Source organism: Anticarsia gemmatalis, chromosome 8, assembly GCF_050436995.1.
Source record: "Anticarsia gemmatalis isolate Benzon Research Colony breed Stoneville strain chromosome 8, ilAntGemm2 primary, whole genome shotgun sequence".
NCBI classification, from domain to species: domain Eukaryota; kingdom Metazoa; phylum Arthropoda; class Insecta; order Lepidoptera; family Erebidae; genus Anticarsia; species Anticarsia gemmatalis.
In genome coordinates, this window is record NC_134752.1 from 2,834,428 (window position 1) to 2,852,815 (window position 18,388).

At 36.5% G+C, this 18,388-nt stretch overlaps 1 protein-coding gene across 3 annotated transcripts in view; it reads left to right on the forward strand.

Moving 5' to 3' along the window:
* The first annotated feature begins 245 nt into the window (after positions 1 to 245).
* The window catches only part of LOC142974654 (uncharacterized), a 45,976-nt gene continuing 27,833 nt past the window's right edge, over positions 246 to 18,388 (forward strand). For all 3 annotated transcript variants that reach the window (XM_076117103.1, XM_076117106.1, XM_076117104.1), the window contains exons 1-2: positions 246 to 619; positions 2,386 to 2,519. In XM_076117103.1, coding sequence (XP_075973218.1) covers positions 520 to 619; positions 2,386 to 2,519 — 234 coding nt within the window. In that variant the 5' untranslated portion in view covers positions 246 to 519. The remainder of the gene's footprint in view (positions 620 to 2,385; positions 2,520 to 18,388) is intronic.

Genomic DNA, 18,388 nt, shown 5'->3' on the forward strand with positions numbered 1-18,388 from the left:
TGAATTTTGTTTGAAGTTCTTTGAAATATAGAGCCATATTCTCGAGAGGATGACTAAAATGATTAATTTTAATGTAGTATTTATGTTTAATAATGACACTCTCTTTATATTTCAACTAATTTTTCTTTTATTTTTCATATAAATTTTGTAAGAAATATGTTAAAATTTTAGACAACACAGCTTAAAAAAAATGTTGCCTACGTAGCAAGTAATGTTAAATTATCCGAGATGTACAGCAACACTGATTTAGAAAAATGGCGTTCTATACAGCTGCGGGTTGCGCAATTTTTATGTAAATGTGCACGAAATTTATTAGGAAAATTAAGTTTTAAGTGCAACAAATATTTTAGACTGGTGGCATGATCATTTTATGTAATTTATTGGGTAAATAACGCATTGTGTATAAATAATTTTAGTTCAGTGCATACCTGTCATGGACCGTGTATTTTTTGTGTTGTGATGTATGAAAACGATAAATAATGAAACGGAAAATAATGCGGCTGTGCAAATAATGTGACAATGATGGGTTTGATATGGGTGGTGTTATTGGTGGCCTTGACCGGCTCACATTTGGGACACTGTTCGCCTCTCCGATCAACGCCGCAAACCTACCCTCATGGTGAGTCATTTTATTGAAAAAATCCGTGTTTTACATTCGCTTATTGATATATTATCATTCAGGAAGTTGCCTTTGTGTACAAGTGAAAGGAACATGCGAGCATTTTGTGTTTCTGTTGTCCTATTTCGTGGAAACAGGTGCTAACATCTGTTCCCCTCACTTAATGTGTAGGTGCATGTTTGGTGTGAGATCTAGTACACTTTCCGTTATAATTTTAATGTGCTATTGTCAAATTACCCACAATATCATAATTTGTAATTTAAACTCAACAGACACCATAATTACTTTACTAATTGGACTGTAATTAAGACTGATGATTTTAATAAGTACCTTCTAATGTTTATAAACAACAAATTATTATATTATTCATATTAGTTTCACACTGGAATGAACAAAAATAAAACAGGATATTTTTTTATAATAATTCCTATACACTTTGTTATCATTGTATAAACTGATAAGAATTACCTAACATCATAATAGCATGTGGTAAATAAACAAATGTTATCAATAAATCTGATATCCAAATACTGAAATATTGCAGAGTGTTTGTTATTGTTTAAACTTATAGCTTAGTCATCAAAAACTACATCAATACAGTTCTCTAGTACAAAGTTGTGTAAATAAGTATCAATTGAGGACAAGCAGTTTTAATGAACATTATAAAGATACTGCATTTTAATAAAACCAAAGTGTGTAAACAATTTTACCTAAGAAACCTTAATTTCTTAGCTACAGGCCTATCTTTGCTTATATTCTTTATTTATTCCTATTAGAATCTGCTACAAATAAATATGAATAAAAAATACAATGATCTCTCTTACATATTCTGGCATGATTTGATGTTATCTAAAGTTAATATTTTTTCTATCAATGCTCAAGAGTTAGGTATGACTCAGAAATAATCACTATCTCTATCTTATAAAATGATACTAATTTCAAAGGTTTAAAGTTTCGTAAAACAATACTTAAGAAACACATAACAAAGATGTAACTGTGTAATACGCAACGTATGTTCCGTCACATATGAATGTGCCCTTAGTCGAATAAATTTGTAGACCACATACTGTTTGTGTAGTTTGGCACTTACAGAAACCGCATTAAACTGCATTAGTCAAAATAACATTGATCAGGTTACACTAGATCTGTACAGAAGTGAAAGTTAAAAAACACCCACTATTTATTTTGACAACAATACAATAATAATGACGCAAAAAACGTAGAAAGTCTGTAACAAAAAGCTAGCATTAATTTCCTGGGAATATAACTGTAATAAGTTTTACTAGTAAAATTAAAACTAAACTTCTCTCACACTTAGTTTTACTATTTAATAATTACCTGAGTAGGTATGTACTTTCTGCAATTGTAATGGTTATATATTACCTTTACTTGACCCTAGCAATTAGAATTTAATTATACCTAGCAAGGAAGGCAATTAAGTCACAAGATTTATAGAAATAATTAACATCATTCATAAGAATATGACAGTATGCTGGACACAAATTATCCTATAATGACTTTTGCAGCTTTGCTCTTGTGTAAATTGTCAGGACCACAACTCCAAAATTTGGAGTTGTGGTCTTGACAATTTTGCATTTGGAGTCCAAATGCAAAATTGCACTCAGTTCAGCAGTGTAGCCAAGAAAAGAAAACACACAGACATACACATTAATAATATGAATTTGGATTATTTTACTACAGTCATTACCGAAAATGGGATCAAAGTATCCTTTCTGTGTAGTTTAAATAGTTCTTGTTATGTTCAGATGCCCCCAGACCGCTGGAGGGCTGGGGGTCAGAGGGCGGCGCGTACGCGGCGGTGCCGGCGCTGGCGCTCGTCCTCACCGCCGTGGGACTGCTCTTCGGCTGCACCTGGTGTTACAGACACAAGGACTGCAAGGTAGGTCCATATGTTACTGATAATGGAGCATCATATTATCATCCTATGGTAATTCTGCCGTCGAAATTAAAAAGGGCACAACTAGCATTTCTTGTGAAATTGAGTTATATAATATATTTTTTTTTAGCCTTTTTTTCCTGATTCCGATTATATCTCTTACTCAAATTCACATGTTTAGAAATGTTAGTAGTGCCCTTTTTAATTTCGAGGGCAGAATTAGTATCTTGAACTGTTCATCAGGTGGTCTACATCACTAGTAATAGTAATAAAACATCATAATGTCATCCCATTGTAACTAGTATTTGTTTTAATGTCAGGTGCATTACTTGCAAAAACAACTTTTTCACATGAAAGTAGAGAAGTATCCTTATAACTAGATAGTTAAATGATTATTAAATGCCTAATAGAACTACTTTAATGTACATCTTTACTTTGTAGTGCTATAACAAGTAACATTTTATGCAGTTGTAAAAATAATCTTAAAGGTTTTAATGCTGCTAACATTTTAATTAAGAGAATATTGTATCTTAATTAGATCCTCATCCTTTTTAAGATGTTTCCTTATGCATATTATGTTTATGAACTCCTTTGGTTTGTTTCTTCATTCTATGTTACCTGAAAATGAAATAAAAAATTGTGTGAATCCAAACTAACAAGGTATCTTCTTAACTTTCTATGTGTCTAAAATATGAACACTTTGACGAACTATAACTCCCTCAGTAAAACAGCAATAATAGCCATGACTTATAAGAGTAGTCCATTATCATTCTTAACATCAACCACACATATAAGACTAGAATACTTGCTCTATTTACTACTGCTCTCCAAAACACGTATTCTTACAATATTCTCCACAAACATGCAATGAGGAAGTTAGTCTAATTCAGACCACTTTGAGTTTGACCCAATTAATAATTAGCACAAGCAGATATGATGTGCAACTTTACTATACAGGGGTTAATGAACCTTATCAGTTTGTATACAAAAACATAAGGTTTTTAGTTCAACAGTCTGTGTCTTGAACTTTATAAATATGTAAATATTTGAGGGCATTAACATGAATGTGTGGCGGTTTTCAAGTGTAAGCTTTCGTATTGCAACTGCGCGATGTTTGTAAAATACTTAATTGACATAATTTTCTGTAGGTGACGTACTACGCCTGATGTTTTTAATCACTAATGACATCATGTTCATTCATTAAACCTCGCTGCGCCCATTCATACGGAATTAATGCAATTTACTAGTTGAAAACAGTCATTTCACTGCTATTGTTTTTAGTGAAAACGCTGTTTACACACGAGAGTTTAATACAGTTTGCAATAAAGCCTAATTGATATCAACATCCTCATATATACGTTATACATCTCGTACCATTAACCTGATTGATTCATATTTAATTAAGGCCAGCCACAAATTCGAGCGACAAGCTTCGTAGATACATCGATTATATTTTCAATTAAGAGAACATAAATAGACATTATCTTAAACATCCATCTAGTTAGGTAGAATCAGGCCACAGACGCTTTGTGTGTACAGTAAATACAATCAAGTTAGTCCGGAAACCGACATCGACAAACAGACTGGAGCCGTCTACTCGAATGAGTTGTTTTTATAAAGCCACTCGTATCTGTAATTGATTGTCGTGTTTGTCCAGGCGTCATAATCTCGCTCCCATGTGCGTCGGCTAATAAAAGTTGCAGTTGTGTATCTAATCAGTGGCGGACGGGCGGGGTCGACGCACTCGGCACGCCCTCCTCGTTTCGTACACAATGCAGCCGTAAGACAATAGTGTAGATCCAGCGCGCCCTTCCAACGAACAGCTGTGTGCACCATGCCTAAGGACCGTTATTACGGAATATGAAAGGACTAGGTTAATACTCAAAGCCGGCGTACCATTTCTATGTGCGAGTAAATGCGGGTGAACGTAGTGCCGAATAAAAAAAGCTATGTTGAAACCGGCACAAAGAAACCAGGTTCACAATTTAGTACTGTGCTTGAATTCCACGTCCGCGTATGAATTACATACTTCCGCACAGTATTTCCTACGTTCTTAAATTAAACTTCTGCCTCTCATTATTCTTTTGTGGTCGCATGGGAATGGGAGCCATTGTGTCGCGGACAGATTTGATAAAATATCCGCTAACGTTGCGCCGAAAGTGTGTTGTAGCCGTTGACAAAGATTTTGTTGAGAACCCCTTCAAAGTAATGGGAGACGATAACTGTTTATATTTGGCGTGGGTCGTCAATGACGTCATTGTTACGCTATTCTCGGCCTTCTAACTGTCCCTTTCATGACGTAATTTTGTCTGTATTATCCTACGCCGTTAAGTCGACTTTTATATTCCAAATTGCTATAAGTTTATACCCTTTATAGATCAGACTTATTGTGTCGATGAGGTAAGCTGCAGAATAAAATGCATGCTTCGGGGTTTATATTTACTTTATGTGTGAGGTAAACCGAATAAAACCGCAAAATTAATGTGGACAAGTAGCACAGTAGCGTAATGTTTTATAGTAACAAACCGCACACAGAAACTTCACACTCGAATTGTGTTTCGATGCCAAAACGTGTACTAAACGATCATAGCCATTTACCTTAATACAAGATATAACAAACAATTTATTGCATAATTAAAGCTCGTCACTGTTTTGAAATACATTCATCAATCACCCATTCATAAGGTACGCATTTACGCAACCTTAGTCACGTACTGTTCTAGTCACATCCTAGCAGAGGTACGAGTATATAGAGCGGCCCTTTTGAACTCCCACACGGTCCGCTAATTACTGCGAACAAGCAATGAGCCACTCATTAAACCAAGACGGGGCTACCCAACACTTACTCACAACTTGGCACGGCTATTGTTCTATTCGTTAAACACACTACATAAATACTAGAGATATACTCATTAGTCACTGTATTTATTTCTGGTTTTTATTGCCGCGTATCGATCATTGCATCGGATAGCTTAAATACCAGTTTATAAGATGAATTGATATGAAACTGGCTGGCAAACATATGATATTTGTGCTAGCAGATGGATGAATTGATAGTCGCATGAGCTCCATTTCAAAACTCCTTTTGCCTTCATTCAACAAACAATACTAAAGGCATTATAATATTAGGAACAAGAGACGATTATAATAGTAGTAATTAATAGTTCTAGTAAACTCCTTCAAAGTAAATTTAATTAAGGTCAAAGTGTCTGTAACATTGTCAAAAACAAAGTATGTAAATTTACCTCCAGTTCGCAAAGTGCCAATAAGAAGAGCTGGCAAGAGACGCCTGGCCACTCAAATCGCCGAATACCTATGCTCTTACAATTTTTATACTACGATCCATTGATGATGTGAGGAACTATCATCAATATACTAACAAAAATCTTGAACTTTTCACTTATTCCTTCGTCATCGTTATGTCTCTCGCAGTTAGAACTACCATAATTAATAAACAGGTACTTTTAATGATACCTTCAGCAGTTCTATAAAACCACTCAATTATAGTTTATTGGATTCTGATCAATTTATCAATATAATCACGATCCAAGTTGAAAGTACCCATAAAGTCTATCCGGCCACTTATAATAATTAAATAATTAAGGTAAGTGTTACACGAACACGATAGGTCTGTTGGCCTTAGTGCAAGTGTTTCTATGCCCTAAGGCTTACAAGGCAAACTAGTAAGATCTTATGTACGTATAATTTCAGAATTTATGTTTTTTATGATAATGATTTTTCCATACCTATCATACCTTAAATTTTTCATCAATTGGTAATAGTCAGTAGCGGTCACCGATCGGTAAACGATCTGTGGGTTAAGCAATCGTTGGAGCGGTTATTTCGTAAATAGGTGACGGAAATTTGAACTGGGCGTATCCGTGCTTTAGGGGGGTACGTAAAAAGTTGATCCCGGTTGTTGTCTACTAAGATAACAGTCGTCAGGCCATTTCAAAGGCCTTTCGGGCGTCTTTAAACCAATCTAACTCTAACTTGACCACGAACCATAAGATACAAATAAAAATAGAATTAAAAGTCCTGATTGTATCTATGCATAATTTCATATCATCTGTTTTTGATTACATAATATTTAATGATCATATTTTAAAGTTCAAATCAAAATGTCACCAAGAAGCAAAATACGAAACCGATCGATTCATCGAATCGAATCGAAAGCTTTCGACGAGGCGAGATATCGAATAGGCATGACATGACATCGTGTGGACAACATTTGCTACGATACCCGTGAATAATACATCAAACGAATACAAAACATATAATTTCATGTATGACAACATACCCGGCCTTAATAACACAAATTAATAACGTTTTTACGTAATAATGAAAGGGAATATTGACAAAAGCTCGTTTTTAGGGTTTCGTACCCTAAGGGCAAAAACGGAACCCTATTACTAATGCTCTGTCCGTGGGTCTGTTCGTATGTCAGTAATCTCTCTGTATCTCATGAACCGTAATAGTCAAACAGTTGAAATTTTCCCAGCTGATCAAGAAAAAATCAATTAATCCTTATTATAGTAAGGAATCCTTTGTTGTGTCCGACTCACACTTGGCCATTTTTTCTTCAGTGCCTTGAATTGACAATTAATTTAGTTCCCAAGTACTTATTCAAGGAAATTCAATTTCATTAGGTTCTTTAGCGACGCTTTGTTCGACCGGCAATTTATGTAGAGCATTGGACTTAAAATGGTTTTTCGCTACTAAGAGCGTTTCTGCGCGAGATGCGGTGCTCCTGGCTTATTTATTTACAGCCTGGATTGTCCCGCTGCAAGACAAAGGCTTCCTAATACCCTTTCCAGGCACTTCTGCTCTAAGCCTGGGAATTCAGTTCATCTGGTTAGTTTGCAGTATACTTGTTTAACTCTTTCGAAGATTTTTTATTTTTATTATTAGCATTTTCTCTAACTACCCTCGTAAAACTTTCTTCGTTTCTATGAACGTTTTTTTAGATAGTAAAGTCTGCCTTCACTTTTCCGGCGCCGTACCTTGTTCAAATACCCGACAGTTATAGTTTCGTGATAAATTGAGTTCTAACCGAGAGGAATTTTGTATCTTTTTCTAAATATATTTTACTCAAAGGTGATTGACTGACATAGTGATCTATCAACGCACAGCCCAAACCACAGGCAAAAGCTAGTTGCTTTATAAAGGATACACGAGTTTCCTATTCCCAGATAACAATTGTATTCGGCAATATTCCAAGAAATTCGGATCATCCCTGTAGTTCTGTAGGCGAGGTTTAGATAAAGGTTAGAAACGTGCCAGATTTTCCTCCCATGCTCCCAATAAAATTCGATTTGTGGCCTTTTGGCTGAACCCTGTTAGCTGATAAGGACTACCACTATTACATGGGCCTAATTCACACAATCTTTCCTTCTCTTGTCTATTCATTGAATGTTTCAATTTGAACGTCGTCGACTTATATTTTTTCGCACATTCCTCGTACAAAACGCGTCTCTTTTTTGCATGAATTCTCGTAAATATTTATCATACAATTCCGGAAGCCTGTAAGGGCACGCTCTATCGCCTCTTATCCTTCTCATCTCCCGGTCGTAAAATATGGGGAGCCATTTCAAGAAATCTAAATGTGGTTTTGGTTTAAATTAGGATCTTTATTTTGCCTCTTTTTTCTAGGCTGCCAGTTTTCACTAACCTATTTCACTCCGTCGTATATTAAAAACATTGTTTGCTGCACTCAATTCATTGTAGATCGTATATGGAGTACGAAGCCAATCAAAAATTGAGAGCGGATCTATGTAGTGTAACGATATCACTGGCAGTGCTCTGTAGTGGTCTATCGGGGGCACTTAGTAGTATCGCACACGTCGCACACTCATCGTTGACCTTGTAGCAAGCCTCAATTGCATCGCCCCAGATAACGCAGTAGCGTTAGTAAACACTGTTATTCACACATTATAATTGTTCCTCTAAAAAAACAGTCTGATATCGTTTATCTGTGAGTCAGCCCGCCCACCTGACGACGCAATAACGTAAACATATGTGCACTCTTGCAACTATTTGCTTATAAACTAGTTATTATGTTGCATATTCATTATGTCTCGTGTTTGTGATGCGACGTTCTCTTTTCATTCCTACAATATATTGTGTGGTGAGGTCGTGTGTGTGATTGCAATGACGTGCCAACCAAGGTCGTTGAGGTCAGATTTGTTATGTTCGAGTTTAAAAACTGTATGTTAAAACAAGCTCATACATATGAAACAGCTCTATTCGAGTTCTTGATAGAAGTACTCCTTGTGTTCATTGTGAATACATGGAGTTTCTACACCTTTAAAATTCTGTTCTCAATAAACGAAGATTTGTATTACATTTATTATATGGCCGCTAAAAGAGTTTTGACTCAGATGAATAATGGCGTGTAAACAAGTGAAACTTCGACGCATTAAACTCTCCTCGTGTATATTCAATAAAAGTGTCTTTTGATGATATCAAGCTCAAGGAAAAACGACAAAAGAGGGCGCCAAAAATACACAGAACATATCTCACAATACGCTAAAACAATTCCACGCGAATTCTTTGCACGGCGGACTTTGAGATACTTCACATAAAAACCCTAGACTACGCGCGAGACATTCACACGACGAAACAACAATTTGATATTTTTCACACATGAGCATTTGAAATGGACCGTATGTGTGAGAGATTAAGATTGGTAGTGGGTGTACAGCTTGCAGTATAATGCCAGTCATCTGACGCTGCAGTGGCGCTTCTACTTGGCATAGAGCCCGCGGCGCACCCCACGGGCGAGCCCCTCCCACGCCGTCATCGCTTCACACCTCCCCCATCGCTCGTCTGATTCATGCACTCAAATATGAAGCAGCTATAAACCCACCGATGTACTGTCATGAGGCTAGAATGCGATTTAGATTATTCGTAAAGTAATACGAGCACCTGAGTAACGCGTGTTGCGTGCCAGCATCAGTGTTGTACTACTCCCCAGTGGATCTGTCCCGGACTGTATTTATGGCTACATTTATCGATACCTCACTAATACAATTTATTATATATTTTTTCAGTTCTACGCGTAGTTTTCTCACACTATTATATTCTTTCACGCTGCAGAGCATGAGTCGTAAATTACGTTTAAATGATCTGACTCTTTAATCAAGTGTTCGGTGTAATGTTACATTGAAAAAATTAAAATATACAAATTGTAGAGATCAAAGGAAACTCCTCTCACGTTTTGTATTCATTTGTCGTTCTCAACCAGCATTAAACTTACTACAAATTTTCGAATTTTCAGCTAGCATTCTATAAAATCTTTAGCTATCGAATATTATACATCGAATTTACTCTACTGTAAGCCAAAGTCTAAATGTTACTAAGCGGGTATGATTTTGTTCCGGCTATACAAAAATAATATCGGTCTAAGCGTTCCCAGAAGCAGTATAAATGGGTTAACGTATTTCGCGTGTTATGTAATCTTCAGCAAATATTCCTAGCATAGCAAGGTGTAGTTTCCAATCAACTTTTAAAAATGAACCGTGTATATTCCATGCAAACAGATTTACCCGAACACAAGAAACACTTCGAAATCAATCGGAAACATTGCGCGCCGTTTAAGTGAGAGCCGAGGTCGGTCCTGTTCCAATTTAATTGGTACAATTAGCTGTCCATTACAGTGTATTCGATGGACTTTCCCTAGCTGTGCTTTAATGTCGTTAGGATATAGCCGAGCATCCGGCCACGACCACAACACGGTAGCGGGCTGCGGTCGCACTAACTGGAAATTTATGGGAACTTTGATACGCGCAAATTGCATAGAGGACCTTCTAGGAAGTTTTTACCGAGTATGACGTAATACGACGCTGCCTGAGTGCTGTACATCTATTATTAGCGTGTATTACCGATTTCTGGTTAAGATATAATAGAAAATGAGTACGTTCAGCAAAAATACAACTAAGATTTTGTATACTTAGTTGTAGTAATGCCATATCATTCGTATACAAAACAATAGCGAGCAGGCAATGAACTCAATTTTCTAAACTGTTAAGAGTATAAACGCAACCAACGATTTGTAACAATTGCATTGTATTACGTTTCCAACGCAATCGAGAAGGACGCACAAAAATGTGGGAAACTAACGTTTTGTATAAAGTAGGGCAAAATGTCACACCGAAAGGACAAACTGCATGTACTAATCTTATTACGGAACAGATCTATGTTGGGAACATGACGCGAACCGCTAATGTACGCAAGGATAAATAAATTAACTTGTAAATCGTATGCGGAATATAAAATATTCATTTGTGGAGGATTATAATGAAAGGTTGCACAATAGAATGTTCCTTTACTGGTGTATTTACGACCCCAGGCTTGGTAAAGAGCTGTTGACATCTTTGCTAAAAGCATACGACAATATTGTGAATGTACAATGTATTGCGCATATATGGAAAATGTTGAAACATTTTTTTACTTCGGAACTTCACCTGTATGTGTAATAATATTCTTGTCTAGTTTTAACCTAGTTACTGTAACCAAATGAGCTGAAATGCTCTTTACATAATGTTTCTCTGATGAAATGAATATTGTATGACATTTGACAAACTTGAGCTGGTGCGGCAAAACTTAGTAGTTCCCAGCACTGTTACTGTTGAATGGCATGGTATTATTTATTTTAAACAACTAGAACTGTAATATATTGTGCTGACATACAGTTTTACTCGACGTGACTGCTAGTCTCTAGTAATATTCTTAACATGGGCACCTTGTACTTTTCAAGGTGCGAGGTTTGCCGTACGCACATTGATTTTCACTCGTGTTGAGTAAAACTATCGCGCAATGTGCTACACTATAATAATATCACTTCGTAACTGTGTACTGCGTATACGTATGATCAGTTAAAGAAACTCTTTCAAATCCTATTATGTTCTTCAAGTCGCTGAGACTAAAATAGCAAATGTTAGCAGGATATTGTATTGTTTAACAAGAAAAACATATTTGTTAGCCTTCAATGTTTTGCTCGTGTATCGTGTGAAGTCCGCATATGACTTTGATAAACTTGTCAAGGCGTTTGCTTTGTGCCCGAATATAATAGCTGACTCAGTTTGTATACTCTTCACAATAAACGTCCTTTTAATGAAGGATGTTTGTTAATCGCAACTAAATTTCGATGTAAAGTTTTCGGTAACATCGGCCATTTGCTAGAAAAGTATGTGTTGGCGGTAGTTGTTTTTGAGCCTGGAGTTTAATATACAAAAAGACTAGGTACGCCACGTAATTTTAATCTTATAACAGACGGTTTTTGTTCAATCTCTCAATATTAATTGCCACATACACTGAGAGTTCGCACGTGGGTCATAAAACATGCTTGATATTTCGCAGAATTACACCTATGTACCAATATATCTATGCAAATTGGCATTGTCCATGTAACATTACCCTCTATAACATTTAAATGGCTGTCCGATGTCCAACGACAAGCGCAAGATAAAAGCGAATGTAGTTTATTATGCTCGTGCGCATCTCCGCGGTGAGTCATGCGCACGCTAATTACAATGTACCGCCCGCCGGCTCCCGAGCACGTGTTCACTGCAGTCTGCACAGTCTGCACTCTACCGCCTGTTGATAACCAACAGTTAATGAACAACTCTTGTCTCCCACACCGACAACGCACATCTTTGTCCACTTATCATTTATTAGTATTCACATACTATTTGCCGTTCAACTTCAACGCAACAAAATTATGACCAGCTATGCCGACCCTATCGAGCAAAAGAAAGCTCTTTACGTACACAAAGGCAGGACTGAGGCGGCCGGGATTTTCCTAAAGAAAAAAAACTTTGTATCAAGTTTCGCTATCTTACCCGGCATTGTGTAAGATCAAAGCTTTTCAAGCGTTATGTCTGAAGTTTGTTAGGCAGAGCCTTGGCGATTTATTACTTAAAATTTCTAACAAAAATTATTCCTTCAGTTTAAAACGTTGAGCGCTTCATTCTTTCACCTTTACTTGTGATAAAACAGATTTATTTCGACGGTCATTAAATATCCGTCATCTGATCGCTACGTAACCTTTATTTATATATTTTTTTCTTAAATTTTATTTAAAAGAATGTCAATGCCCACACTGCTATTCCAATTATTTTGGCACGAACGCGGTGTCATTCATTTTAAATCTATTTTTGTTTGGAATTCACAATGTGTACATCAAATGAGAAATGCATGTGGTGTTGTTAAATTAAATTTTCCTGTCATTTTCACTGTATTCAACGCAGCAATTAGTTGGGACATTTGGTGCTAATTTACGAGATAAATGTACGAACACGAACTGGAAAAATATCCACGTCCGTTTATCCGATTTTTATGGTTGCTTTAATATTTGACTTGCATTCAAATTATTTATATGTCAAGTAGTATCTACTAGCAAAAAATACAAACGATATGTGCAACATCAAAACTTCTGAAAGAAGCATTGTAACATTCGGTTTGAACATAATAACAATAGCTAGAATCATAATTATTAGCGGCTAATAAAAAAACTGAGCTTTGTGAGCATCTTGTGTTAAAGGAAGCAAGCAATTAGTGTTCCAATAAGGACACACACTCATACACTTGCTTGCGGCTTATTGTTTGAACCAAGATCTTCTGAAAAGTCTCAACACCCAGGATTTCTTTGCTAAAGAAATAATTACACGCTTCAAATTGAATAAAATGTTTCATTCACTACAATGTTTGGTTTCCGTAAACATTTAAAGTCATAATAAAGGTTTGTTTTAAAACATATTAACTTGTTATGACTAAACATGCTACAGAAGTATTCTAAACAGTAGGTCGAACTTTATAGCCGTAATCATTAATAGAGTAATCTCTCTAATGTGTCGTTTCGGGAGATAAGGAACATATTCTTTATTATCATGAAGAATATCTTTAGGTATCACGTTATCACTTAGAGATATGTTCGCAGTTCTTTGGAATGGTAAACGAATGACTCATTATGAAACATTAGAAGTACTTTACCAGAAATTCATATAACTTTTTTGCAAAAATTGCGGTTATTCAATAAATGTGGCCGTAGAAACAGAGGCTTTCTTTCCATTTTTTCAGATATACTTATTTTCTGTAGTCAAATTTTTTTTTTTAAATTTCCGTATAGTAGTTAGGCTCCTGAGGTTACATACACATATTTCAGGTTTCCTGGCACCTCCACAGAATGACTAAGATATTATCATTACTATTTGTGTCTCAGACATTATCGTTCTCTCTCGTAACCCAATGTCTGCCATCTTAGCGTTTAACAAAAGGAAGAGCAGCATATCACAGAGGAACAAAAACAATCAGTAAAGTAATTATATAGGTATATCAGTCGTCGTACATCACATACGATATTCCATTAAGATGTTATTTATTTCCTACGCAGTTTTACCAAGAAACGGCTTTGTTTACGCACAATCCTTGTAATAACACGTCATTCGGTTCCCTAGCGTTGCCAGGAACATGTTGACTCTGTCTTATTGTATGATATTACTTTGTAGCCACACTTGGCTGCACGGATTAAAGATTTATGATGCCCTAATTTCTCACTATTTCGCTGTTTCTTGTTTTCTCAGAACAGTGTCGAAAGGTGTGACGACGTTTGAAGTGTAAACGCGTTATTTAACAAAATTAACGATTACACAATGTATTCCAAGTATTTAGATACATTCTTGCAACCTCTCCTGCTCTATGAATCATGCTATGGTAATTATTTTCCATGATGGGCTATCATCAATATGTTTTTATGCGGCATTCTTACATCATGATAAAGGAATATTTCCATACGGGCTGATTCTAATGTGGCATAAAATGGTATTTCTCGTACATTTGGCTCTGATGTTGTCTTGACACGCGACATCGGTTACGATACCAATCGTTACGTTCATCTGGTTTCGTTAAATCTCGTGATGAAATGTTTTGCACAATCTAGTGCGTATTATTGAATAACATGTTTAAACTGATTCACACTAAGTACTATCAGATTTTCATATTGCTGTATTTAGGGAAAAACATGTTGTTGTTTTCCTGTCAACTGATTTCAATATTCCACGAATTTTCCGACTGAACCAGTGCTGTGATTCGTTTTTAAAAATTCACTTATTCTGTGCTCCTCTTTTATTTCCATATTTATGCAGCGTCAAGTTTTTTACGGTTCCCGTTTCATAAAGAAACCACCGTAAAAACGTTCAAACTTCTAGGAACGCTATCGGGAAACTTGTACATATTTAAGCGTCTCGGTTTCTCCGTGTGAACGAGCTCTTATAAATAGTAATAAGTTGTTTGTAAGCTCGTGCAACTGTTGTAACTGTGACGTCACTGATTCACACCATTAGCCCCGATGTGTTGTTATCATTTATCGCATACTACGCTAACCATTCAAAGAATAAAGTGCTCGAACAGTTTGCACTTGTATTTATAATGGTTAGGCATTAAAGCAGTTTGCGAAATCACTCTGACATACATATTTTGTCGTTAGAACGTACAATGCGTGTAGATGCTGCGGTCACATATCCGTTTAGCCTAAAGTCATTTAGGCTCATGACTTGCCAAGATCGCCAATTTAATAGTGCTCTTGTAAAACGAGGAAAATGCCACAACATTCTCTCACGTATTTCAGAAAGCGTCTCAATTCAAATTCTCGCTCATTACACGAATCTAATTAATACGCATTACATTCAGTGTGCGGTACTAATACTAACCAAATTGATTGGGAATCCATTCAGTATTCCAACCAAGTACCAATGTGCGTACGACTCATCATGTTCACCAGAAATGTTATGCATGAAACAACTATTAGCTAAAGGTTTTAACATACCAATAAGAGATAAGCAGTGATAGCCGAGTGGTATAAGTTGGCACCTGCGACACAAGTGTTCGATGATACGAACCCGAGGCAACACCCCAATGACCTTTTGAAGTTATGTGTATATTAGAAATAATTATCACTTGCTCTAACGGTGAAGGAAAACATTGTGATGAAAACTTGCACGCCTAAAATTTGTTGAGTACATTTATTGAGGCATGCAAAGTCCTACGCACTTGGCCAGCGTGATGAACTCAAGGCCTAACCCCTCCCTCGTTTGGGAGGAGATCCTTGTCCAGCAGTGGTACAGTTGTAAAAAAAAGAGATAAAGTAGTTTCATTTTCCCTAATTCTATTTAAAACAGCCATGTCGAAAGTCAACAAAGTTTGTTTAAGAGTGAGTATTAGTAATTAGCATGATGGGTTTTAGGGCTCACGCTAGACCTTCGTATTCGTGTAATGGCAGGCAATTCCTTTGTGTCGCCGCACTGTATACACCCAACATTCAGTCGGCCGGTTAAGTAATTAGACGGGGTGCGATATAATTACATTTACTTAATACTTTTACGCAGTGTTAATTCTTAGGGACGTTTAAAAAATAACACGCAATTTCTACGGGACTTTCTTATGTCCTGGGCTTACATTTGTAGTATGTAATTCAAAGTCCACGTAGACGGTAACCAGACGTCAGTGAATCACACAAATATTCGTTTTCCAGACAAATAAACTCTTTACACACAGCGTGGTCGGTAGTATGACGAACATCTTAACCACTAATCGGTACCTTGGAATAAGAATCTGTAATAGGTAGTAGGAGCCCCTCCTTTTTTTTAGAAAATGCATCCAAGTGAACTTTTTCGTTTAGGCTCTTTAAAGATAAATGTCTCGAAATTAGCAGCCGTCCAGTGTTTTCAACTGCATGTTGACCCGATATGTTACATTAACACGCTCTACGACCCAAATATAATCGAGAACTGATCCAATTTGCACGTGTAAATCGATTTTTTGCTCTATTATCTGCTAAAATTTTATTCTATCTTTTTTTTTAAGTTATCTAGCCTATGAGATTGGTAATTGTTGTGCAATCTCATGGGTTAAAACGTTTTTGAATACGTCGTTAATGTAAGACTTAAAATAGTTACTGTTGTTAGCTCAAAATGGATTTGCAATCAACTTTTGCAATACACTAAGCACGAAGCAGGTAATTCTAAGACTGAGGTGGGCGTTAGCATTAATTCCTAAACCTTTAGTATAATCCTCTAGACACTTTGCACAGAGGAAACGACGAGGTGGCTCTATTCTCGCCCAAAACCCACGCTTTCGTATATATATTTTTAAATAGAACAACAACACCTGTCATATCCTCTCCACAGATAATAAAACACCTGCCGCAATTTTTTTAGACTAAGGAAACGTTTTGATACAGCCAGTTGTCACAGCGAAGGCGGGTTACATTCAACACCGTTATTACTTTCCCTCAACAGGGCATCAAACGGTGTTCAAGTGTAAAATTTACAACTTCATTGTGGTGGTGTTCGTATGAATTGTCGCCCATTGTTGACGTTATGAACGGGGGAACGGTTCTTGCGAGTATTATGTGTTGTTGCGCAATTGTTTCCTTGCATGTTGCTGTTGAATAGGTTTTTGTAATCTTTGTTAAAGTAGGTGATTGATCTTTAAGTTTGATGATTATAACGTTACGTAACGTTTTCAGTTTTGAATCTAATTATCTGATTGGTAATTTATTCAACCGATTATTACACAAACTGTAAAGTTTATATCTATAGTCACGGATTTTACAGTTTTAAGTGGCGATATCCTATAACTTTTTCTTGGTAACTGAAGGTCGAAGATCTTTTCTACTTAAAACCTCCACGTGGTATTCATAACACGATATTTACCTGCTAATAATAAATAAACTGTCCATAATTATGACAACAATGTCCGGAAACGCGCCTCGGTACAGTACGGTGAGTGCGAATAAAAATAAACTGCAAGCCTTGACGTAACCCGCGTATGAACTGCATAACATGAATTGTAATACGATCCGTACGAATACGTTCCTCACACACAGACGAACATACAAACACACACACGCGTGACTGTGTCTACACATGCACCTGTCATTAACCTCCTGGATGTTACGTTTCGTTGTTAGGGCAATGCAAGTTTATTATGTGGAGTAAATGATGAAATATTAGACTATGTCAAACTTTCGTTCTAACCGCGACTAAAGGAGTAAAATAGCATATGGTTCTACTTGTCCCATCTCTGGACTTTGACTCGACTTGCTACCACGTGCTTAGATCACCTTACACCTAATGGTATCATAAAAAAGGAATCCTACTAATATTATAAAAGCGAGAATTTGTGAGAATGTATGTATGGATGTTTGTTACTCTTTCACGCAAATACTACTGAACCGACTACGATGAAATTGGTATATAGTTAGCTGAAGACCCAGAAGAAGACATAGGCTACTTTTTATCCCGCAGCCCCCGAGGGATCGGGATTTACACGGGAAGGGTTTCCACGCAGACTAAGTAGCGGGCGGCCTCTAGTTTTCAAATAAAGCTTGTACAAAAATGGGCCGCTTATATACTAAAAGTCGTTCGTCTTTCACAGAATGGCGTATAACTGAACTGAAATGGAAATGTAGTATAAAACACCTGTAATCAGGACTTCAGAGAATTATTAGCGTGGTATTGCATTACGTGAGCGATCACTGCTGTAACTGGCAGTAGCCCGATGGTTATGGAATCGGTCATACACCCTCACAAAATAATTGCTTGCATTGCACCTTTCATTCAAACAGTGGTTCATAACCTTTTGTTATAAGCTAGCTAACATACCTGTTTCTGAAAACTAAGGAAATCTTCGCGATCTAACAGTATTATTGGTAACAGTTACCTTGCGATAATTTAAAAAAACATTTACTGAATACAACATTGTGAACGATTCTTTTAAACTTTTTTATATTTAAAATTTATTCATCTTCATAAACATGTCGACTTATCGCCTAAATCAGTTTTTTTTGTTTTTATACTTTGAGGTTGAAATCT